Consider the following 24,893-nt stretch of genomic DNA (forward strand, 5'->3'; position numbering starts at 1 on the left):
ACAAAAGCAAAACCAATAATACAGAAAAAGAATAGAGAACCTGCTCACCAACTTCATCAACTTCGGCAAATTCTTGTTTTTTTACCCACGCTATGGTGTTGTGAATGGTGGGATACCCCTCTTGGTTGGTTATATTGATTAACCTCCATGGTTAGCGTGGCGAGCGGCTGCCCACATGTGGAGTGAGGTGGGGGGGGGGGATTTATGTTGCCCATTGCTGTATGAAATGATTGAGGAGGCGGGAGATACCGTATTTATCGGGGTATACCGTGTGCCGGCGTATAATGCGCACCCCAAACTTTGGAAGGTATTTTTAGGAAGAAAAAAAAAACGTACATTTACTTGCCCTGCGTCCATTGGCGGCCTTGTCCGGCGTCCGTCTGCGGCCTTGCGCGGGGTCCGTCCAGCCTTGTGGGTGTCAGTCTGCGGCTTTGGAGGTGTCAGTCTGCGGCTTCCTCTCAGGGTCCGTCCAGTCCATCCGCACCTTGCCCGGGGTTGCAGCGGTGTTTGTTTTTGGATTTGGCGCTGGGAGGAGCCAGATTTCCTGTGTGTTCGGCTCCTCTCGCGTGGCTGCGGGCAGAGCCGAGCCTAGCCGAGTGCGCAGTACACTCGGCTCGGCTCTACGCTGCGGCGCTCGGCTCCTCTCGGCTTGTCTCGGCTCCTCTCGCGTGGCTGCGGGCGGAGTCGAGCGTGGCCGAGCCTAGCTGAGTGCAGAGTACGCTCGGCTCGGTATACTTCGGCGGCGCCCGGAAACAGCAGTATCGGCGTATATTGCGCACCCACGATTTCCCCCTGATTTTAAGGGGAAAAAAGTGCGCGGTATATACCCTGATAAATACGGTAATAAAGGGATGAGATGGATGATATCCACTGGTATGTTGGGTGGAAGGGATAAGTGCAATTTGGTTTGTCTTTGGATATATGTTGCTATGGCTGTGATATGCATGGAGTATGGTCGGGTTGGAGGGGCATGATTGGGATGGATGAATGGCTGTTGGGTGGGCGTATGTTTTAGATGGATGGGGTGATGTATCTTTGGGGGTATGATATCTGGTTGTTAGTCCATGATTAGGGGAGTAGTTAGGTGGTTTGGATGTAGGTAGGTCTCTCCCCCTCTCCCTGGGTCTTTGGGTGCTGGGAGAGCCCTACGTGTACTTGTGGATCTGGGTTTAATGTGGGCTGGGTATGTATAGGGTGTGACTGGGTTAGGTTTTGCCACGCTAGCTGGGCACCTTTTTATTAATAATATTATTGTAGACACATGATGATCTGGCTTTTTGAGACGGGTCCTTTATACTTTAGTATTTAACCACTTCAGCCCGGGACCATTTGGCTAGCCAAAGACCAATAATCGGGTTGAAAAAAATGTGTTTTTTCTAGACCATTAAAAACGGTCGTGTGTAGGCGGCATTAGGGTAAAATGTCTTTGTGAAAATTCCCCAGAGACTCTGGATTTGTCAAGCTGAATTCAGAACATCATTAGAAGCCTCTGAACATCATCACCAGATAATCTTCATATCTCTGTTCTGGGCTTTATTTCAGAGTAGATAACCTGCTGGAAAACAGAAGAAGATTGTGGATAGATAAATATACATGGGGAGCTTTTCTATTCTATCACTGACCTCCATTGTGTCTACAGCCTCAATATATTCTGTCACTGGACTTGACCATCGACTTACCCTATGTGTACCAGCAGGGCCGGCCTTTGGGGTGTGCGAGCTGTGCGGCCGCACAGGGCGCCATGGGCAACAGGGGCGCCGTGTGGCCATCCAGAGGCGTACTAAGGGGCGGTGCGAGGGGGGTGGGCCGCCCCGGGTATCACACACTGGGGGGGTGTCAGACCGGCACCCCCCTCCGCGATTGTATTACACCCGTGGTGGCAGTGCCGCGGGTTTAGGCAGCGGCACACTGGCACAGGCAGGGAGAGGCGAGCTAGCTACAGTGGGGAGTGGGTGTGCAGGGGGGGGGGGGTGCAGGATGAGACCGCTGCACCTACCATCCCCTCCTCTTGCGGCCACGGGCTGCCTGTCTATGCGATCCCAGATGTCACACAGGCGCAGCTGAGTGAAGCCGCCTCCCCCTCCATTCTGTTTATGTGTAAACAGGGGGAGGGGACCTGCTGTGCATGTGCCGCCGCACTGATCTGAGGTACTGAAGGTGGGGCTACACTGACCGAGGGGTCTACACTGAAGGGGGGGCTGCACTGAAGGGGGGGGGGGCTGCACTGAACGGGGGGAGGCTACTCTGAACGGGGGGCTACACTGAACGGGGGGGTCTGCATTGAAGGGGGGATACACTGAAGGGAAGTCTGCACTGAAGGGGGGTCTGTGTAACATACATGGGGTGTAATGTAAAGGGATCCAGAGGTATAGGGTGCTCTGTAATGTAAAGGGATCCAGAGGTGCAGGGTGCTGTGTAATGTAAAGTTAAATTAAAACAAATTATTTGTTACAAATATTTTTTTTCTATTTGTGTATGTTTAGGTGACCAGGGGGTGAGGGGGTGAAGATGGGGGGGGGGGCACAGGATTAGCTCGCACAGGATGCCTGAACACCTAAGGCCGGCCCTGTGTACCAGGTATGTACATTTTATGATAAATCTTAGTCTGTTGTGTATTACTATTCTAGCTTTGGTTCATTTCATGTGAAATGGGATAAATGATGATATAGGGGGTAATCCACAAAAGAGATACGATGGCGTATCTACTGATACGCCGTCGTATCCCTGTTTCTATCTTTGGAACTGATCCACAGAATCAGTTTCCAAGAGATAGACAGAAGATCCGACATGTGTAATTGAATTACACTGTCGGATCTTAACCACTTACCCCCCGGACCATATTGCTGCCCAAAGACCAGAGTACTTTTTGCGATTCGGGACTGCGTCGCTTTAACAGACAATTGCGCGGTCGTGCGACGTGGCTCCCAAACAAAATTGGCGTCCTTTTTTTCCCACAAATAGAGCTTTCTTTTGGTGGTATTTGATCACCTCTGCGTTTTTTATTTTTTGCGCTATAAACAAAAATAGAACGACAATTTTGAAAAAAATGAATATTTTTTACTTTTTGCTGTAATAAATATCCCCCAAAAATATATAAAAAAACATTTTTTTTCCTCAGTTTAGGCCGATACGTATTCTTCTACATATTTTTCGTAAAAAAAAATCGCAATAAGCGTTTATTGATTGGTTTGCGCAAAAGTTATAGCGTTTACAAAATAGGGGGTATTTTTATGGCATTTTTATTAATATTTTTTTTTACTAGTAATGGCGGCGATCAGCGATTTTTTTTTTCGGTATTGCGACATTATGGCGGACACTTCGGACATTTTTGACACATTTTTGGGACCATTGGCATTTTTATAGCGATCAGTGCTATAAAAATGCATTAGATTACTATAAAAATGCCACTGGCAGTGAAGGGGTTAACACTAGGGGGCGGGGAAGGGGTTAAGTATGTCCCTGGGTGTGTTCTTACTGTGGGGGGGGGGGGGTGGCCTCACTAGGGGAAACACTGATCCTCGGTTCATACATTGTATGAACAGAAAATCAGCATTTCCCCTGCTGACAGGAACGAGAGCTGTGTGTTTACACACACAGCTCCCGTTCCCCGCTCTGTACCGAGCGATCGCGTGTGCCCGGCGGCGATCGCGCCCGCCGGGCACACGCACGGGAGTCGGGGGTGAGCGGGGGGCGGCTAATAGGCAGGACGTCATATAACGTGATCTCGCCTAGGAGAGCCACCTTGTGGACGTATTTCGACGGTGCGGCGACGGCAAGTGGTTAAGGATGCAATTCTAGGCCGGCCGCTAGGTGGCGAGGCCATTGCGGCCGGCCTAGAATATGCAAATGAACACTTACGGCGATCCACAAACGTTCCGACGGGCCCGTCGCGCTAATTCTATGTCGTTTACGTCGAGTTACGCCGAGTCCTATTTGACTAAGCCCTATTAAGTATGGCCGTCGTTCCTGCGTCGAAAATTCAAACTCTACGTCGTTTGCCATTTACGTTACCGTCTAAGCAAATGACGTCGGAGCGACGTCTGTTAGCGCAATGCACGTCGGGTAATTTACCCGACGGAGCATGCGCAGTACGTCCGGCGTGGGAGCGCGCCTAATTTAAATGGGACTCGCCCATTTGAATTGGCCCGCCTTGCGCCGGACGGATTTAAGTTACACCGCCGCAAATTTCCAGGTAAGTGCTTTGTGGATCGGCACCTAACTTGGCAACTTTGCGGCAGTGTAACTTAAATGGAAAAATTTACATTGCGCTGGCTGGCTGTGGATCTGGCCCATAATGCTTAATATAAAATGGGTAATTATATTCATAATCAAATATCCACACTACTGATTACATTATTATTAAAGCAAAACTTCACTCATTTTTTGTATTTTTAATCCTCATGCTGCTGGATAAAAAAATATATATATTTGCTTGTTTAAAACTTTTTTCGCTTTAGTTACATCTAGGTTTACAAGCCTAGGCAAACCAGTCAGATTCCATGAGCCTCCAGGCCAGATCCACAGTAGGCTTTCTCCAAACTGTTCTCAGCAGCTTTAAAAGTAGGCCCCCAGTTCTCCCTAAGATGGGACCTCATTGAAACTCCTGCAGTCATAAACTGATCCGCCCATAAGGGCATCTGGATCTCCTTCTTCAGCCTGCAGTTCCAGGCCCCAGACTATTTATACACACCTCAGCCACCTGCTGGTCATCCCATTAACCAGGGATTGCCTGAGGCTGTATGAATATTCAGCCTAGGGTCTTCCAACTCACTATATTCCGGAATCTACTAGAAGACAGGGGGAAGTAGTTGAGCCTGCAACCAGCAGAACTCAGAACAGCCAAAAGTAATCAAACTCTGCTCCACTGGCTACAGAAGAGACAATAACAAAAGCTAATCCTAATAGCAATTTAACTAGGAGGGTGCTACAGTTTATAATTGAGTTCTGGTTCCCTTTAACATGACGCTACCTACATGTAGTTTGCATGTCCTCCCCTTGCTTATACCTGTATGAGTTTTCTCCAATTCTCTCCGACATGCCGGTAGGTTAATTGGCTTAATTGGCCTAAGTATGCATTGTTTAGAACAGGGGTCTCCAAACTGCGGCCCGAGGGCCAGGTGGCCCTTTGCTAGTCTTTATGCGGCCCTTGGAGCACTATTCCTCCAACTGATATGAGGCACTTATTCTTCCACTGACACCAACAAGGGGGCACTATTTCTTCTACTGATATCAATGATGGGATACTATTCCTCCTACTGATAGGGGCCCTACTCCTCCTCCTACTGACCACCAACCCTGAGGCCCTGGTGCTGGGCCCGGGACATTTTCTGCACCCACTGGCCACAATCCGGCCCTTTCTAAAGTCTGAAGGACAATAAAGTGGCCCTTTGTGTGAAAAGTTTGGAGACCCCTGCTTTAGAAGAATGGATCTTAGATTGTAAGCTCTTCCAGGATAAGGACTGATATTAATGTACAATGTAGATAATAATGGGGGGGGGGGGGGTAATACTTTTAGCTTTATGCTTGGAAAGCAATTCTTTGAAATCGCTTTTTAATGTTTTACTTACGGTTTCAACAACTTTAGGTGAAGAAGCTACAAAAGAGAAAGAAGAATGTTATATCAGAACTAAGTTACCTTTGGGCTTTAAGGGCCCATTTATGTACAAGTCAATTTACAATCAGTTCTTTTATTGATGATGGACATGTTCAATAATTTGTTGGCTAAGCATGCAAATGAGATTCTCCAGTGACCTAGTGATGGTTTCCAAGCGTAAACAAAGCAATAAGGGGAATGTTATGGGTGACTTGATGTGGTTGTGTAATCCTGACTGGACGTCTATTGACGTCCAGCAGGATAACATGCCGGCGCGTCCGTGGGGGCGCGCAGCGCGGCGATCGATGATGCTGGGTGTCAGTCTGACACCCTGCATCTCTGATCTCGGTAAAAAGCCTCTGACGGAGGCTCTTTAACACGTGATCAGCCGTGTCCAATCACAGCTGATCATGATGTAAACAGGAAGAGCCGTTGATCGACGCGAGTAGAGGAAAGCCGATCGGCAGCTCTCCTGACAGCTCTCCCCCCTCGGTTGCCCACACTAGACCACCAGGGAAGGGGGAGTGCCAGGACCTTATGACCGCCAGGGAAGGGGGCAACATGTGGATGGCCAGGTACATCAGCCATGGCCATTCACATGTAAAAAAATAGGCACAATAGATGCCAATCAGTGCCCACAAATGGGAAATGACTGGCAACATGGGCACTGATTGGCAAAATAGTAAATAAACAAGTGCCACCCCTCAGTGTCCATCAGTGCCACCCCTCAGTGCCCATCCATGCCCAGTGCCCACCTATCAGTGCCCATCTGTGCCACCCATATGTACCCATCAGTGCCACCCATAAGTACCCATCAATGCCGCCTATGAGTGCCCATCAGTGCCGCCTATGAGTGCCCATCAGTGCCACATACCAGCACCACTTATCAGTGCCCATCAGTGCCGCTTATCAGTGCCCATCAGTGCCACCTCATCGGTGCCCATCAGTGCCCATCAGTGCCACCTCATCAGTGCCACCTCATCGTAATTTTTCGTAATTGAAAAAGGAAACGTACTCATTTACAAAAAAATGTACAGAAAAAAATGTAAAAATTGTTTTTTTCAAAATTTTCGGTCTTTTTTTTAGTTGTTGCGCAAAAAATAAAAATTGCAGAGGTGATCAAATACCACCGAAAGAAAGCTCTATTTGTGGGAACAAAATGATAAAAAAATTGTTTGGGTACAGTGTAGCATGACCGCGCAATTGTCAATCAAAGTGCGACAGCGCTGAAGGCTGAAAATTGGCTTGGGCAGGAAGGTGCGTAAGTGCCTGGTATGGAAGTGGTTAAGGAATGAATCCATCCAAAATGAATAATTCACTATTTGGTTGCAAAGAACAATACAGATGAAAGTATATTCTGCCACCCACAATGCACTAGTGCTGCTTACCGGTTTTGCTGGTTGTAAAGTTGACATAAAATAAGTCTTCATTAGAAGTAGTGTGTGTGTCGGGAGCTAAAAAAGTTAGAAAACGACAAAATGTTATTCCCGGCTACTAATGACAATAATAAGAACACCGGCCTATTGGTATATATTCTTCATGGCTAACACATGGATGTATTCCCTATAAGAATACATTTTTTAGGAATAAAAGGAAACCAATATCGCTCCAAAATCATAAACACTGCAATAACGACATATTACTTTGTACGTAGTAACTTAAAGGGACACTAAAGGCAGAATTTTTTTTTTAAATAACATTCATGTTATACTTACCTCCGCTGTGCAGTTCGTTTTGCACAGAGTGACCCCGATCCACGTCTTCTGGGGTCCCTCGGCGGCTGTCTCGGCTCCTCCTCGCAAAAGCTTTCCACCTTCATGCGAGCTCCCTCGCATGGTGGAAAGCTTTTGCGAGCGCGCTCCCGTGATACATCGGCGGCCATAGCCGCCGACTGTATCACTCGGCCCGCCCTCCGGCGCGCCGCGTCATCCGATGTGATTGACAGCAGCGCTAGCCAATGGCTGCGCTGCTATCAATCCGCCCAGCCTAGCCAATCAACGGCCAGGCTGGGAAAACAAGAACATCACATGAACGCGCCCGGGAATTTCGAACGGTCAGGTAAGTAAAACGGGGGCTCGGGGGGGGGGGGCGGTACCATCAGATGTTTTTTCACCTTAATGCATAGGATGCATTAAGGTGAAAAAACTTTTACCTTTACAACCCCTTTAACCACTAGCCGACCAGCCACCGTCATTATACGGCGGCAGGTCGGCCCGCGCGCGCCCCCCGCTCGCCCCCGACTCCCGTGCGTGTGCGCGGCAGGCTCGATCGCGGCCAGGCACCCGCGATTGCTCGTTACAGAGCGGGGACCGGGAGCTGTGTGTGTAAACACACAGCTCCCGGTCCTGTCAGCGGGGGAAATGCTGATCTTCAGTTCATACAATGTATGAACAGAGGATCAGTGTTTCCCCTAGTGAGGCCACCCCCCCCCCCCCCACAGTAAGAACACACACAGGGACATACTTAACCCCTTCCCCGCCCCCTAGTGTTAACCCCTTCACTGCCAGTGGCATTTTTATAGTAATCCAATGCATTTTTATAGCACTGATCGCTATAAAAATGCCAATGGTCCCAAAAATGTGTCAAAAGTGTCCGAAGTGTCCGCCATAATGTCGCAGTACCGAAAAAAAAACGCTGATCGCCGCCATTACTAGTAAAAAAAATATATTAATAAAAACGCCATAAAAAGACCCCCTATTTTGTAAACGCTATAACTTTTGCGCAAACCAATCAATAAACGCTTATTGCGATTTTTTTTACGAAAATATATAGAATACGTATCGTCCTAAACTGAGGAAAAAATTTTTTTTTAATATATTTTTGGGGGATATTTACTACAGCAAAAAGTAAAAAATATTCATTTTTTTCAAAATTGTCGCTCTATTTTTGTTTATAGCGCAAAAAATAAAAACCGCAGAGGTGATCAAATACCACCAAAAGAAAGCTCTATTTGTGGGGAAAAAAGGACGTCAATTTTGTTTGGGAGCCACATCGCACGACCGCGCAATTGTCAGTTAAAGCGTTGCAGTCCTGAATCGCAAAAAGTGCTCTGGTCTTTGACCAGCAATATGGTCCGGGGGTTAAGTGGTTAAAATACACTATATCTTCCATTAAATACAATCATTTATAAAAAATACAATACAATGAAATACATTAAATTAAATCAAATAAATTAATAATGAAAATAAATACATTCAATTAAAAAACATTTTCCGTATTAACGAATTCAGACCCATAAGGCCATCAGAGCATTTAATTACCGTATATACTCGAGTATAAGCCGAGGCACCTAATTTTATCACAAAAAATGGGAAAACTTATTGAATTGAGTATAAGCCTAGGGTGTCCATCTGCATGCCTCACTGTGCCTCACTGTGTCCATGTGTATGCCTCACTGTGTCCATGCCTCACTGTGCCCATGTGCATGCTTCACTGTGTCCATGCCTCACTGTGCCCATGTGCATGCCTCACTGTGCCCATGCCTCACTGTGACCATGCCTCACTGTGACCATGCCTCACTGTGCCCATGCCTCACTGTGCCCATGCCTCACTGTGCCCATGCCTCACTGTGCCCATTCCTCACTGTGTCCATGACTAGACTGACATTTAGCATGGGAGTCTATAGAAGGGGTGCCTGGCTTTGAAAAATCGTCGCTCACCAGCCGTAGGTCTTCCAAACAACAAACTTTACACACTTGTAGAGGAGAAATGGGGCTACATGTGTACCAAGTTCTGGGTCCAGGGGACCTACCACCGGCCAGTACCAGGTCCCCAGAAGAAATTACTGTTTAACATTGGAGTCTATGGAAGGGGTGCCCGGCTTTGAAAAATCGGTGCTCCCCGGCCGTAGGTCCCCCGGACAACAAACTTTGCACACTTGTAGAGGAAGAATGGCACTACATGTATGCCTGGTACCGGTACCAGGTCCCCAAAATCCGGAAGATCAGGCGCAAAAAGGTGACTTGAGTATAAGCCGAGGGGGGCATTTTTGGCACAAAAAAATTTGCTTATACTCGAGTATATATGGTCATTTCTATTTGTCGTAATCTTGAGTAGCCTACCTTTGCGGTTGATCTTAATATCAGCGTAACAGACATCTCCTTCCCCAGGGAGGTCTCTGTGCGACTCTGAAATAAAATATTTATTAGGAAAATACAAGTAGGGTGATAATTATAAATATAAATTGACAAATTTAAATGTCATCTAATCATGTCCTTACTACAGGACAGAACTAACAAAAGTCTTGGAGAAAAGGTTTTTCTGCTATTACTGACCTCTAGTTGCCTGCTGATCCCCTGACTTTAAAGCGGAGCTCCACCCTAAAGTGGAACTTCTGCTCATCGGAACCCTCCCCCCCTCCAGTGTCACATTTGACACCATTCGGGGGGGGGGGGGGTCAGATACCTGTCAAAAGACGGATGTTTTTTTACCTTAATGCATAGGACCCCTTTATTATATACAGGTTTTCGTTTTTGGATACGTTTTTATATGTTAGAGCTGGAGGAAGTCTTTAGTTACCTGTTTCTTGAGGGTCTGCTGTTTGTCTTTTGCTAGTAGAAGTCATCAATGATTTGCATCTGTTCTTGTTGACAATGATGAGGATGATGATGATGATAAGGAGAATGATGATAACCGAAATAGTGACTAAAGTTGCTGTATTGTTGTGCTCATACTCTACACATGGGAAGAAAGATACATTTCAGGGAAGGGAATAACATTTGCCATTAGGCAATAATTGGGCAAAGGTACTTATCCTCATGAAGGGTGAGCCATGGGTGAGCCTTAAAGTGGTTGTAAACCCACAAAAAAACCCTGCAAGACAAAGGCATAATGAGCTTGTAAGCATAGCATACTAGCTCATTATGAATTACTTACCTTAGATCGAAGCCCCCGCAGCGGTCCTCGTACACCGCTCCGGCTGGTGACATTGCTCCCAGAGTGTCACGTACCTTACCAGAGACCGAAGTGCTGGGAGGGCTTCCCTTGCGACTAAGTGCAGAGCACCCCCTGAAGGTGGCACAGGGAGTGCTATACCCAAAGAGGCAGGAGTTGCCAGCTGCAACAAGCTGAGGTGATGCTGGAGATCAGCTGGCGAGCAGGGTAGACTGCCAGGCGGGGGTACCTCGGAAGTACCAGATGAGGCTGTGCAGCAGGGAGAACCAGAGGCGGAGTCATGAGCCAAGCCAGAAGTCATACACAGGTTAGAAAGCAGAGGTAGAGTCACTGGAACAGGTCAAGGGACAAGCCAGGGTTATACACAGGATAAGGAGACAGGAGCAGGATACAGGAACAAGCCGAGGATCAAGCCAGGGTCATACACAGGATAAGCAGACAGGAGCAGGATACAGGAACAAGCCAAGGATCAAGCCAGGGTCATACACAGGAACAGCAGACAGAAGCAGGATACAGGAACGAGCCAAGGATCAAGCCAGGGTCATACACAGGATAAGCAGACAGGAGCAGGATACAGGAACAAGCCAAGGATCAAGCCAGGGTCATACACAGGAACAGCAGACAGAAGCAGGATACAGGAACGAGCCAAGGATGAAGCCAGAGTCATACACAGGAACAGCAGACAGAAGCAGGATACAGGAACGAGCCAAGGATCAAGCCAGGGTCATACACAGGATCAGCAGACAGAAGCAGGATACAGGAACAAGCCAAGGATCAAGCCAGGGTCATACACAGGATCAGCAGACAGAAGCAGGATACAGGAACGAGCCAAGGATGAAGCCAGAGTCATACACAGGAACAGCAGACAGAAGCAGGATACAGGAACAAGCCAAGGATCAAGCCAGGGTCATACACAGGATCAGCAGACAGGAGCAGGATACAGGATCAAGCCAGGGTCATACACAGGAACAGCAGACAGAAGCAGGATACAGGAACGAGCCAAGGATGAAGCCAGAGTCATACACAGGAACAGCAGACAGAAGCAGGATACAGGAACAAGCCAAGGATCAAGCCAGGGTCATACACAGGATCAGCAGACATAAGCAGGATACAGGAACGAGCCAAGGATCAAGCCAGGGTCATACACAGGATCAGCAGACAGGAGCAGGATACAGGAACAAGCCAAGGATCAAGCCAGGGTCATACACAGGAACAGCAGACAGAAGCAGGATACAGGAACGAGCCAAGGATGAAGCCAGAGTCATACACAGGAACAGCAGACAGAAGCAGGATACAGGAACGAGCCAAGGATCAAGCCGGGGTTATACACAGGAACAGCAGACAGAAGCAGGATACAGGAACGAGCCAAGGATCAAGCCAGGGTCATACACAGGATCAGCAGACAGAAGCAGGATACAGGAATGAGCCAAGGATCAAGCCAGGGTCATACACAGGATCAGCAGACAGAAGCAGGATACAGGAACGAGCCAAGGATCAAGCCAGGGTCATACACAGGATCAGCAGACAGAAGCAGGATACAGGAATGAGCCAAGGATCAAGCCAGGGTCATACATAGGATCAGCAGACAGAAGCAGGATACAGGAACAAGCCAAGGATCAAGCCAGGGTCATACACAGGATCAGCAGACAGAAGCAGGATACAGGAACGAGCCAAGGATCAAGCCAGAGTCATACACAGGAACAGCAGACAGAAGCAGGATACAGGAACGAGCCAAGGATCAAGCCGGGGTTATACACAGGAACAGCAGACAGAAGCAGGATACAGGAACAAGCCAAGGATCAAGCCAGGGTCATACACAGGAACAGCAGACAGAAGCAGGATACAGGAACGAGCCAAGGATCAAGATGGGGTCATACACAGAGAAGACTGGTCAGGCAAGCCGGGTCGATAACGGTAATTCGAGATAGCAGAAACAGGAACTCAGGAACAATCACAGAAAGGCTGAAGATCATGCAGCAGTTATTGCCACTGGGCAACTAGAGTCACTCAGGTATTGCGTGCGTTCTGACGCATGCGCACTGGGGAACATAGATTCCTGACCGTTCTTGCCTGTGTGTGCGCCGCGCATGCGCATTGTGTTTGTTGATCCGCGATTATGCTGAACATTGATGCCAGTCCTTCTGCGGATAGTTCCCTGACACAGAGTTACTTCCGGGTATTGCGTGCTCCGCGCTGTGATTGGCCGGAGCCGCGATCGCATCACTCCTGCGCATGTGCCGGTAACGGCACACTAACTGAAGCAACGGCCCGTACAGTTGCTTCAGTGCGCATGTGCCAATGACGTCGGCACATGCAGATACAGGGGATATATTCTATGTGCAGGTTTAGGAGATATCCGGCGTAGCGACAGGTAAGCCTTATTATAGGCCACCTGTAGTAAAAAGTGGTTGTAAAGGGTTTACAATCACTTTAATGCCCCCTACACACGATCGGATTTTCCGTTGAAAAAACCTTGGATGGTTTTTCCGACGGAATTCCGCTTAAACTTGGCTTGCATACACACGGTCACACAAAAGCTGTGTCCTGATCCTCTGAACCTTGCTCGTTACCTGCTTGATACCTGTTACTGATCCCGGCTTCATCTGACTCTGCTTCTGGACTCTGATATACTTGATTACTGGTACCTGACTCCGGCCTTCACCTGACCTTGCTCCTGCTTATGCCTTGTACTCTGCAGTCCGCCTGTTACCGAACCCGGCTATCTCCACGTCTCTGCTTCCATCATCTCCCTGGCTCTAACACTGCCTCTGGGAACCTGTGCTGGCTCTCTATCATCTCAGCTGTCCTGGGTCCAGTCCTCTCCTGTCTCCTGACCACAGGAAGTACTGACAATCCACCAAGCCTGAACCTGCAAGTTGGTTGGAGTTCCTCCTTAACATCCGCTGGTCTTCTGCTCTTCACCTGCTATACTGCTGCTGTCACCGAGCCTATAACAAGTTCTACAAGCAACATTCCCAGGCACTCTTGTCCCCCCTGTCCCTAGCCGCCATCTGTTCCACCTTCAGAGGGGCTTGGGTAGGAGATACAAGGGAGGCTCACCTCATCATATCAGACTCCTACCAGGTACACTCGTTACAGCTATTCACGTCATCCACAGCCCGTACACTCGTGAAACGTGACGCACCACGGTGACATCATACCCTTTGGGATATTACTACATGCCTTTTTATGACTCCTAAAATGTGAGCGTATGAGAAAACTTTTACTGCATATTAAAGCGGGAGATCACCCATAAAAAAAATGTTACCCTTAGATTGATGCTCATTTTGTCTAGGGGAATCGGCTAGTTGTTTTAAAATCGAAGCAGTACTTACCGTTTTAGAGATGCATCTTCTCCGCCGCTTCCGGGTATGGGTCTTCGGGACTGGGCATTCCTATTTTGATTGACAGTCTTCCGAGAGGCTTCCGACGGTCGCATCCATCGCGTCACGAGTAGCCGAAAGAAGCCGAACGTCGGTGCGGCTCTATACTGCGCCTGCGCACCGATGTTCGGCTACTTTCGGAAAATCGTGATGCGATGGATGCGACCGTCGGAAGCCTCTCGGAAGACTGTCAATCAAAATATTGTTAGACTTTTGCGCCTTTTACTTGTATTATATATGGTTCGAGAACCATCCTTTAACACTTTGCCTATGATTCAGTATAGAGTTGCTTTGACCATTTCAAACACTTACTTAATCATTGGTATAATAAATGATCAGTGATCCCAGTGTCCCTACACTCTCACCCTTTATCTGGATGGATAGCTCCTCACTCCTCTTCTTTACATTGTTAGTTGGAGTTCTCACTTCACAGGAATAGTTCCCAGAAGAATCCTCCAGCTCGGTGGACTGAGCTTTATATCGATTGGACAAATTGAATCCCTGAACATTCTGTCCATCTCTGTAGAAAGCAAACTGAAGTTCTGTGCTCTGTCTGAGCGGACTGAGACTCGTGTTACATATCAGGGTCACCATGTCACCTTTTCTCACTGGATTTCGTATTGCGGTCAGATTTGGTTTCGTAAACAGCTCTAGAAAACATTATAAAGATAAAAATGTAAGAGAAAAGACACTGTATATATGGTATAGTGAAGCAGCGCTAAATACTATCAGCAATACCTAAAGTATGGCAAAGTAAATAAAAGTGGCTAAAAATGCAAATATCATATCCAAAAGTGAATACAATTCAATCAAAGTGTTAGATTTCATTAACCTGCCTGGCGGTATCCCCGAGCGTGACTCGGGGTGGGTTTTTCATGTTGCAATCGGTATCCCCGAGTCACGCTCGGGGTAAGCTATGCAGAGCCTGCAGCGTGCGCTGGCTTACCTTGTCCTGGATCCAGCGATGCCACCTAGCTGTGTGAGTGAGCGGGACCTCGCTCGATTCACACAGCGTCCTCCTGTGCCACCGATCTCCGTTCGCTGCGACGTTAGGACGCACGGGAGCGGAGAACGGCGCCAAATTCAAAAACTTAAACAAACACTATACATACAGTATACTGTAATCTTATAGATTACAGTACTGTATGTAAAAAAAACACACCCCTTGTCCCTAGTGGTCTGCCCAGTGCCCTACATGTTATTTTATAAAATAAAAACGTTTCTTTCTCCCTGCAAATTGTAGATTGTCCATAGCAACCAAAAGTGTCCCTTTATGTCAAAAATGGTTTTAGATCAGCTAGAAAACAGCGATAATAAATTATAATCACTTGCAGAAATGTGCGATAGCGATTTGTGGGGAAATTCGTCATAAAAAAATAATAATAATGACAGCGACAATTCTGCAACTGAGCAAATTTCAGTGATTTTGATATGATTACATTATTGAATAATTTTTATTAGAATTATATTATTATTTGTTATAATTATTTATAATTATTTATTATATTATAATTTATCATTTTGTTTTTTAAAAAATGTCATACCCGGGATGCCTACTAGAATCTTGTTTGATCAGATTTAAGTGAGTTATTCCTAAGAATTACAGGCCTACAGTATAAAACGCCAAATTTCCTTGCAAAATAATTGTACCGCTTTTGGTACGTAATTCCAGACAGAATCATACCGCCAGGCAGGTTAAGTCCAATGTTAAAGCGCATCCAAAGAATAATGGTTCAGAAAAAAAATAAAAATAATAATAATATTTTTTTCTGAACCATTATTCATTGGACTTAATGAAATTTAACACTTTGATTGAATTTGATTCACTTTTGGATATGATATTTGCATTTTTAGCTAATTTTATTTACTAGCACCTTACTTTAGGTATTGCTGATAGTATTTTGTGCTGCTTCACTACACCATATATACATTCACTGGTGCTGGCAACACTACAGAAGTTCAGCTGCTATATACACTTTTTATATCAAGCACTTTATTATTAAGCACTTTTCTCACTTCTTGGTAGTACTTTACCTCAAATGTTTTGCACATATACAAACTATTCATTGGATACACAGATGCATATAGGGAGATGCATGAGGGTCTTTAAATTACTGATTGGTACAAGAGGCTACTGACAGCTCCCGTGATTTCTGATCACTAATCCCTGTTAGCTATTGATGATGCAATAGTCAATTGTATAATTTATTTTGTTTAAAAAAAAAAAAAAAAGTTTATTGGAAGGTTATGTATCCATGGATTTCAATGTTTTATGCTTTGCCCAATGTCTACAAGGACATGAGTTTTCCCCAGGAACATTTATTATTATGGGGTTGGTTCTTTAAATGAACATGTAAGCAAGTTTATTGATGATCGGTCACAGCCAAATGTTGCCCAGAGTCTATCCCCTAATACAAGGGATACACTTTCAGAAAAAATTCAGATGGCATGGCTCTACCTTCCAACACAACCTTTCTAGTAGACATGTGCACAGAATTTTTTTTCGTATTATTTTGTTCCGTTTCGTATCGTTCCGTAGGTTCGTTTCCGTTTGTTTTTCGTATGACGCCCGTTTTCCTGTTCGTTCCCGTTCGTTTTTCGTACGACGCGATTTTTTCGTATTCCGATCGTTTCGTATTTTGGTTACCGTTTTATTTTCGTACATGCGGGATGGTTCGTTATTCTGTTTAATTCATGTTCGTTACTTGTTAGACAATAATTTTCGTGAATTTTCGTCGTTTTGTACTTTCGTAAATATATCGCGGGTTTTGCGGCACTTTCAACACGCGGCTCATCCATATTAACTATTGTTAAGCCCCATACACTTGGTCAGACTTTTTTAACAACAAACATAAAAACGATCATTTTCCCGAACGTTCGTTCATTTTTAAACTCCATCAGAAAACCATTTTTGGGTTCCAGGTTCAAAAGTCTGGCCAACTGATCTCTCTTCAGACAAAAATCCACAGAAAAGTTTATTTGGCTTTACTGTACTACTCAGCACAAAAGAGAAGCTGCTTCACTATCTACACGTCACTCACTGCCCATTCAAAAAAAACGAAAATTACATCTCTAACAAAAGATTTGCATTCTGTATTTTTTTTTTAATCCTTTTTCTGTTCGTATGTTCATATGACATCTATAACAGATTTGCATTCTGTATTTTGAAACCAAATTACGAACAGAAAAAAGGAATTTCAAAATACAGAATGAAAATCTTTTGTTATAGATGTCATATGAACATACAACTGAAAATACAAACAGAAAAAGGATTCAAACAAAATACAGAATGCAAATCTTTTGTTAGATGTCATATGAACATACGACTGAATACGAACAGAAAAAGGATTCAAACAAAATACAGAATGCAAATCTTTTGTTATAGATGTCATTTTCGTTCTTTTGCCGTTTTCGTTTTGTCGTATTTTCGTCGGATCGTTCGTTCGTACTTGCGGTTGTTCGTTATGCGGCTCATTCGTAATCCCGCCGTTTTCGTATTTTGGTGCTTTAATTTTTTCGTATGTACACATTATTCTGCGGGTACGAAAATGAACATTTTCGTACGAAAATGACATTCGTACGAACAGGAATGCACATATCTACTTTCTAGGTCAGCCTTCTTACCCCAGAGGAACCCTTGAAATCGTTTTCAGGTCTCAAGGAATTCTTGCTAAAATGAATTAATTGGGAGTTACAGACGGTCCCCGGGTTACAAACATTATAGGGACTGTAGGTTTGTTCTTAAGTTGAATTTGTTTGTAAGTCAGAATAGATACATTTTTTAAGTGTAGCTCCAGTCAAAAAAAGGTGAAATTTAAGCTTTTTGGAAAACATAGGGAAGGGTTATCACCCCTGTAACGTTTGTTTTGCTGTCTGTGCCCCTGTTCAGAAGACTTCACCTCACTTTCTGTCCCTATGACAATTGGATTTTGAAACTTTTGGGTTGTTAGGGAAACAAGGACTGATGATAAAGCATCAGTGGAGGTATCTTTTCCCCATAATAACTCTTACAGGAGTGAATTTCCCTTCCTAGGGGAAGATTTTTTCTCATGCCCCGTACATACAGTCGGGATTCCCGTCGCAAAAAAGTCAGTCGGGAATCCTGACTGGAAAAAAGAGAGCCAGCTCTCTATCTTTTGCCGGCTGTTTCCCTGCTGGAAAAAGTCAGATGGAGCATACACACGGTCGGGATTCCCGACCAAAATCTCTCGTCTGACTTTTTCCAACAGGAAAACCGATCGTGTGTACGGGGCATCACTTCCTGTTGTCTTCCTCCGTTTGTAAGTATGAGGCGTTGTAAGTATGAGTCGGATGTTTGTAACTAGGGGACCGTCTGTAGTTGGAGAAATTATTCTTATATTCAGTGGTCAGTGGAAAGAATGCCTCCCTAACAGTAGTGGTTGAAATTCTACCCTAAAGAAAACCTAAAAGATTTGCCAAGTGACATAGGACCCAGAACTATGCAAGCACTGTTAAATGGAAGGTCGGTTAGCCACACCTCAAGGATCCCCTAGTAACTTCTCTAGGAACTATAGGATCCCAAGAACCCTGGTTCAGAATTGCTCCTCTAGATCAGTGGTTCTCAACCTGGGGGTCGAATGATGATTTGCCTGGGGTCACCGAATCCTTGGCTGTTCCTGAAGCACCGCTCTCCCAGCCTTTTTGCAACCGCTCAGCAGAGCTGTCTCTGGAGTCTGTGGCCACCCAGCAGGGCTGTTCCTGGAGACCGCAGCCACCCACTCACCCTTTTTGCAGCCACCCATTCAGTTCATGGCATGGCTGGGGGGCAGAGACTAGAGGTCAGTTGACTGGTGAGGAATGTGAAGTGGGAGGGGCTGGAGGAGACCCTATCTCCAGATTTTGGCATCGGTGTCACTGCTACGAGACACCACAAAGTCAGAGACACAGTGAGTAACACTACCTGTGATTAGAGTTGCCATTAAAAGTCCCCACTACAGTTCTCAGATCAGCAGATGACCTTCATCAAGAGCACCTAAGTTGGCTGATCAGAACTCCCCAAACCCCCCAGCATTGCCACTCATCCCAACTCCCCCCACCAAGGAGTAAGAGAAGTAATAAAAATAGAGAATACATGGAAGGGAGAGGAAAAGAGGGGAAAGAACAAAGAATAAGGCAGAGAACAAATAAGAGGACAAGAAAAGGGTCTAGAGAAAGGGATGGGGGGGGGGGGGGGCAAGAAATTAGGATAGAGAGAGATAAAAGGGAAATAAAGGAGAACAAAGAGAGAGTGGTACATCCCAAAATGTACCATGAGGGGTTTTAATACTGTACGAGTTGAAGGGAGTCAGGGAGCGTTAAATGTCTGTGGGTTAGGGGCTCACATGACTTGTCTTGACTTGGGTGCTGACAACCCACGCTACAAAAATAATTTTACTGTTAGGGGTCCCCACAACTTGGGAAATTTTATCAAGGGGTCATGGCACTAGAAGGTTGAGAACCACTGCTCTAGATGTTGAGCTTCTATATTTTAGAGGGTTTGGACGTTAGCCATGGCTTTGTGAATGAATTGGGAATAAATTAGAGATTTATCATTGATTTAATTTTTCTGAAGTTTTTGTTGACCTACAGTGTCTGTATTTAATTCCCATTACTCCTAGGTACAGGATTTTCTGAATAGCACCATTTGTGTTGGAAACGGTGTATCTGTACTTGGCCACATTTTGCCACAAACTAGTATATCAATAGCATCTTTATTTTATGGACTGGGGGCCAAATCTTCAAAAGAGATACGCAGGCGTAACTGCTGTTCAGTCTGTGCCTAACTTTGGAAACGATCCTCAAAAGGATTTTTCCAAAGTTAGGCAGAAGATCTGACATCTGTAAGACACTTACACTGTCAGATCTTAGGATGCAGTACCGCATCCGCCGCTGGGGGCATTTCTCATTGAAATGCCGCTTTGCGTATGCAAATGAGGACTTAAGCAGATCCACAAAGCTTTTAAGCATTGTGTTTTCTGCGTAAGTTCCGATTTGCTTGCGCAAAACTAGGGCTGGTTTTACAATGTGTAAAGTTACTACACCATGTAAAACCAGACCTTTTTTTCGATCGCCGCGATTTTTTTTTAAATTTGAATTTTTTTTCCCGGCGTGTATTTTTTTTCACCCGTCGCAACTTTATTGTCCCGTCGCAATCCACAAAGGCCGGCGTAAATTTCGTTCGCGCGCTGCACGTCGGGAAAATTACTTCACACGCATGCGCAGTACGGCCGGCGCGGGAGCGCGCCTCATTTAAATTGTAATCGCCCCCCGGAGAGGAGGACCGCCTTGCGACGGAGGCACTTAAGTTACACGGCGTGTAATTTCTAGGTAAGTGCTTTGAAGATCGGGCACTTAGGTAGAAATTAAACGCCTGTGTAACTTAACTGCTGAAAGTTAAGTTAGGCTAAGTTTTTGGGAATTTGGCCCTGGTAGTATAAATGAGATGGAAATCTTGTTATGGTCTCAACTAAACTTTTTACGAAAAATAGAGATATAAGGCTTAGTTTAATTGACCCTTTAGGTTGGTGTACTGTGTGACAAAGCTGCAAGAATTCTATACGATTTGGCAAAATATTAATACCTTCTGCTAATTGCAATGGATTTGGTTTTGTAAAGATTCTTTTTCACAGGACTTTATATGTGTTGATTTTTATTTCAATTATTTTACAAATCCTAAAATACAGTTTAGAAGCTGAAGGGCGAAACATTTTGCTGCCATCGTTTTTTTTTTTTTAAACATGATTAATAGTTATTAATATTGCAATACATTACATATACTGTATTTATCGGAATATAACACACACATGCGTATAACACGCACCTTCATTTTAGGAGGGTAGTTTCAGGAAAAAAACGTAGATTTTAAACAGAGAACTTTGAAGCAATATAAGGGTCAGTGCCCATCAATGCAGCCTCACCATTACCCATCTGCAGCTTGATCAATGCCCATACCCAGCCAGACCAATTCATATCTGCATCCTCACCTCAGATTACTGCTGCCTCAGAGGAAACGGGGAGGGGGGCAGGATGAGTGCCGTCAGATAACATACAGCGAGAATCTCCTGTTTACTCGGCGGCCTCTTTAACACTAATGCCGCGTACACACGATCATTTTCCGGGTTGTAAAAAACAACGTTTTTCAGGCTCTAGAAAAAACAAAGTTTTTTTCAACTTGATCATTAAAACGGCCTTGCCTACACACGATCGTGAAAAAAAAATGCTCTAGCAAAGCGCGGTGACGTACAACACGTATGACGGCACTATAAAGGGGAAGTTCCATTCGGATGGCGCCACCCTTTGGGCTGCTTTTAGCTGATTTTGTGTTAGTAAAAGACGATTTGCGCTTTTTTGTCTGTTACAGCGTGATGAGTGTGCTTACTCCATTACGAACGGTAGTTTTACCAGAACGAGCGCTCCCGTATCATAACTTGCTTCTGAGCATGCGCAGATTTTTAACGTTGTTAAAGCCCACACACGACCGTTTTTTACAACCCGAAAAACGACAACGTTAAAAACGTTGTGAAGAAATAGAGCATGTTTGAAAAAAAAATTGCCCGTTTGTCAGAACCCGAAAAATGCTCTGGAGCCCACACACGATCGTTTTTAATTCAATAATTTTTTAGAACCCGAAAAACAGTTGTGTGTACGAGGCAAAAGTCCCGCCTCCTGGACCCGCTTCTATGATAGACAGAACACTGGTTCAATGCTGGCCCAGGAGACGGGACTTCCTATTACAGATGCCGTTGAGTAAACAGGAGATTCTCGCTGTATGTAATCTGACGGCGCTTGTCCCACCCCCCACCCTGTTCTCTCCAAAGGAGCCCAAATTGCAGTATCGGCGTATAACACGCACACACTATTTCCACCCGATTTTTGGGTGAAAAAGTGCGTGTTATACGACAATAAATACACTAATTAAAATAAATTACAATAAGTACAGATATAGTACTCTATAGTATATAGAGTATTCAGGAACAACAATAGGTTCACCTTGTATCTGAATATATAATTCTGCACTTCTTTTCATTACAGTGTTGTTTGCCGTTCTCACTTCACAGGAATAATTCCCAGAATCCTCCAGACTGACATTTAGGACTACTGGATGAATACTTGATGAATTCAAATTCAGCACCTCGTGTCCATCTCTGTAGAAGGTAAACTGCAGTAAAGTCCTCTTTTTGGGCAAACTGAGACTTGTGTTACATATTATGTTGTCCCCTTCTCTCACTGGATTTTGTACTATGGAAATCCTTGGTTTTGCGAAGAGCTCTAAAAAGGGAAATGTAAAAATGAAAAATAAATTATAGAAATTATACATATTTAACCCCCATCACCAGTGCCGGCCCAAGACATTGTGCTACCTGGGACCAATAATGAAATGCTGCCCCCCCCCCCAGAAAAAAAATTACGCCAACCAAAAGGCCCCCACATTCATTATTTTATATCATGATAACTAAAGGGGACCCGTCATGGCTCTATACATGTACATAGGAGTATAAAGAGGACCTGTCATTACTCTTTACATGTAAAGGAATATCAAGAGGACCTGTCATGGCTCTATAAATGTATATAGGACTATAAAGAGTACTTGACATGGCTCTATACATGTATAAAGGAGTATAACGAGGGCCTGTCATGGCTCTATAGATGTATAAAGAGGACCTGTCATGGCTCTATACATGTATATAGAGGACCTGTCGAGACTCTTTAGGCCCCGTACACACGACCGAACATGTCTGCTGAAACTGGTCCGCGGACCAGTTTCAGCAGACATGTTCGGTCGTGTGTACGGCCGACCGGACAGGTTTCCAGCGGACATTTGTCCAGCCGACCGTTTTCCAGCAGGCAAATGTTTCTTAGCATGCTAAGAAACATGTCCGCTGGAAGCCTGTCCGTCGGACATGTTCGGTCGTCTGTACAGACTCACCGGACATGTCCGATCGACCGCCATCCCTCGCATACGTCGAAGTGATTCGACGCATGCGTGGAAGCTTTGAACTTCCAGGGCCGCCCACGTCGCCGCGTCATCGTCGCGGCGATGGCACGGCCACGTCACCGCGTATTGTTTACACGCGGATTTCTGTCTGATGGTGTGTACAACCATCAGACAGAAATCTCCGGGCGGACATGTCCGCTGAAAACGGTCCGGCGGACCGTTTTCAGCGGACAGTCCGTCCGTGTGTACAAGGCCTCACATGTAAAGGAATATAAAGAGGACCTGCCATGGCTCTATAAATGTATATAGGAGTATAAGAGGACCTGCCATGGCTCTATACAGGTATCCAGGAGTATAAAGGGACCTGTGAATTGCCGGCAGCCACAATGTCTTTTGCGCAAACTAATCAATGTATGCTAATTGTTTTTTTTGGTACCAAAAATATGTAGAAGAATACATATTGGCCTAAACTGAAGAAAATTGTTTATTTTTCTAAATTTTGGGGATATTTATTATAGCAAAAAGTTAAAAAATATATATATTTATAGCACAAAAAATATGCTGCCCCCCTAAAAGTGCTGCCTGGTACCCATGGTACCACCCGGTCCCATCATAGGGCCGGCCCTGCCCATCACACCTAAGTAGAAATGTGTTTTCCCAAATGACAGGAAAAGTCTGATGGAGCCTACACACGGTCGGAATTTCCGACCAAAAGCTCACATTGGACTTTTCTTGTCGGAATTTCCGATCGTGTGTACGCAGCATTAATCTTTGCACATGTGTGATTGCACCAGCGAGCAATCAGAGAAGGTTGAACAAGACAGGTCTAACAATACAGCTACAAGATGTCACAGAATAAGAAAAAAGACACAATCAAATGCACTAAGATGGTTGGGAGAGCAGCCATCACTCATCCTGGTCTTAGCAGCTTCTGATATGCCTTCATTTTTCACAAAATAGAGCAAAGGTCACACATCCAGGGCTTGGCCAAGGGATGAGCATAGGAAGCTGCCACCTTGAGTGTTTTAGCCTAGAGGGGGGCAAAAAAGGGGCAGGACCTGCAACCTATGCTGCTGAAGAAGTTCACAGATCATGGAAAAGGTACTTTGGCCTTTTCGCCTTATGCCCCGCACACACGAGCTGAAATTCCGTCGGAAAAACCTTGGGTAGATTTTCCGACAGAATTCCGCTCAAGCTTGGCTTGCATACACACGGCCACACAAAAGTTCTCGGAACTTTCAACCATCAAGAACACGGTAACGTACAACACTACGACGAGCCGACAAAATTAAGTTCAATGCTTCTGAGAATGCATCGAATAGTTGATAATGGATCTTGTCCCAGCACTGGCTATTTTTTGCTTTCTGTGTGTACCATTGGGGAAGTTTTCCTTCACTGCCTGACCCGGAGACACAAGAGGAGGTACGAAGAAATCTCCCAAAGAGAGGGGAAATTCTCCTTTTAGTTGTCCTTGGAAAAAGTGTCCCCTTTGGAATATTTCCTCTTACTTATTCTTCTGAATCTCCCAAAAGAGATCTCAGACAGCAAAAACAATACAAACAAAAAAAAAACCCAGACAGGGGGTCTAACCTTTCCCTACTCTATCCAAGACTAAAACAAAAATGTTGCCTGGTGATACACCTTAAAGAGACCTTGTCTCCAAATTGCAGATAAAATCACTTAGAAATCGAATATTCTTCAAATAAACTATACTCTATTAGGGTGACCACGTGTCTCGGATTGCCTGGGACAGTCCCACATTTTGCAGGTCTGTCCCGGGCACATTCATTCCAGGACAATACAGAATGAAACTGACACAGCCACCACTCGGGGCCAATTTGATGCCCGCAAAAAAAGGCCGCCGCATCACCGCTTTACTCACTGACAGTACTTGTCCTGGCAGGGAATGCCTGGAGGAGCACAATCCCCGCCCCCTGCTTGTGATTGGAGAAATCAAAAATCTCGCCTCTTGTGTCCAATCACTGTGCTGTGATACGTTACAGCACAAGCTGATTTTTGGGAAGGGAGGGTGTCCCTGAATGGTAGTTTGGAAATGTGGTCAGCCTATGTTCTATTGATTTGCAATGTG

The 24,893-nt window shown here is 45.3% G+C and overlaps 1 protein-coding gene across 1 annotated transcript in view; it reads right to left on the minus strand.

The window, feature by feature from the left end:
- Positions 1 to 726: 726 nt before the first annotated feature.
- Positions 727 to 24,893, minus strand: part of LOC120920106 (high affinity immunoglobulin gamma Fc receptor I-like) — a 30,623-nt gene continuing 6,456 nt past the window's right edge. Inside the window, exons 3-9 of the mRNA XM_040332018.1 lie at positions 21,859 to 22,137; positions 14,235 to 14,519; positions 10,112 to 10,267; positions 9,655 to 9,720; positions 6,982 to 7,047; positions 5,568 to 5,593; positions 727 to 1,555 (exon numbers count right to left, since the gene is read on the minus strand). Coding sequence (XP_040187952.1) covers positions 1,514 to 1,555; positions 5,568 to 5,593; positions 6,982 to 7,047; positions 9,655 to 9,720; positions 10,112 to 10,267; positions 14,235 to 14,519; positions 21,859 to 22,137 — 920 coding nt within the window. The 3' untranslated portion in view covers positions 727 to 1,513. The remainder of the gene's footprint in view (positions 1,556 to 5,567; positions 5,594 to 6,981; positions 7,048 to 9,654; positions 9,721 to 10,111; positions 10,268 to 14,234; positions 14,520 to 21,858; positions 22,138 to 24,893) is intronic.

Source organism: Rana temporaria, chromosome 13 (genome assembly GCF_905171775.1).
Source record: "Rana temporaria chromosome 13, aRanTem1.1, whole genome shotgun sequence".
Taxonomy (NCBI): Eukaryota; Metazoa; Chordata; class Amphibia; order Anura; family Ranidae; genus Rana; species Rana temporaria.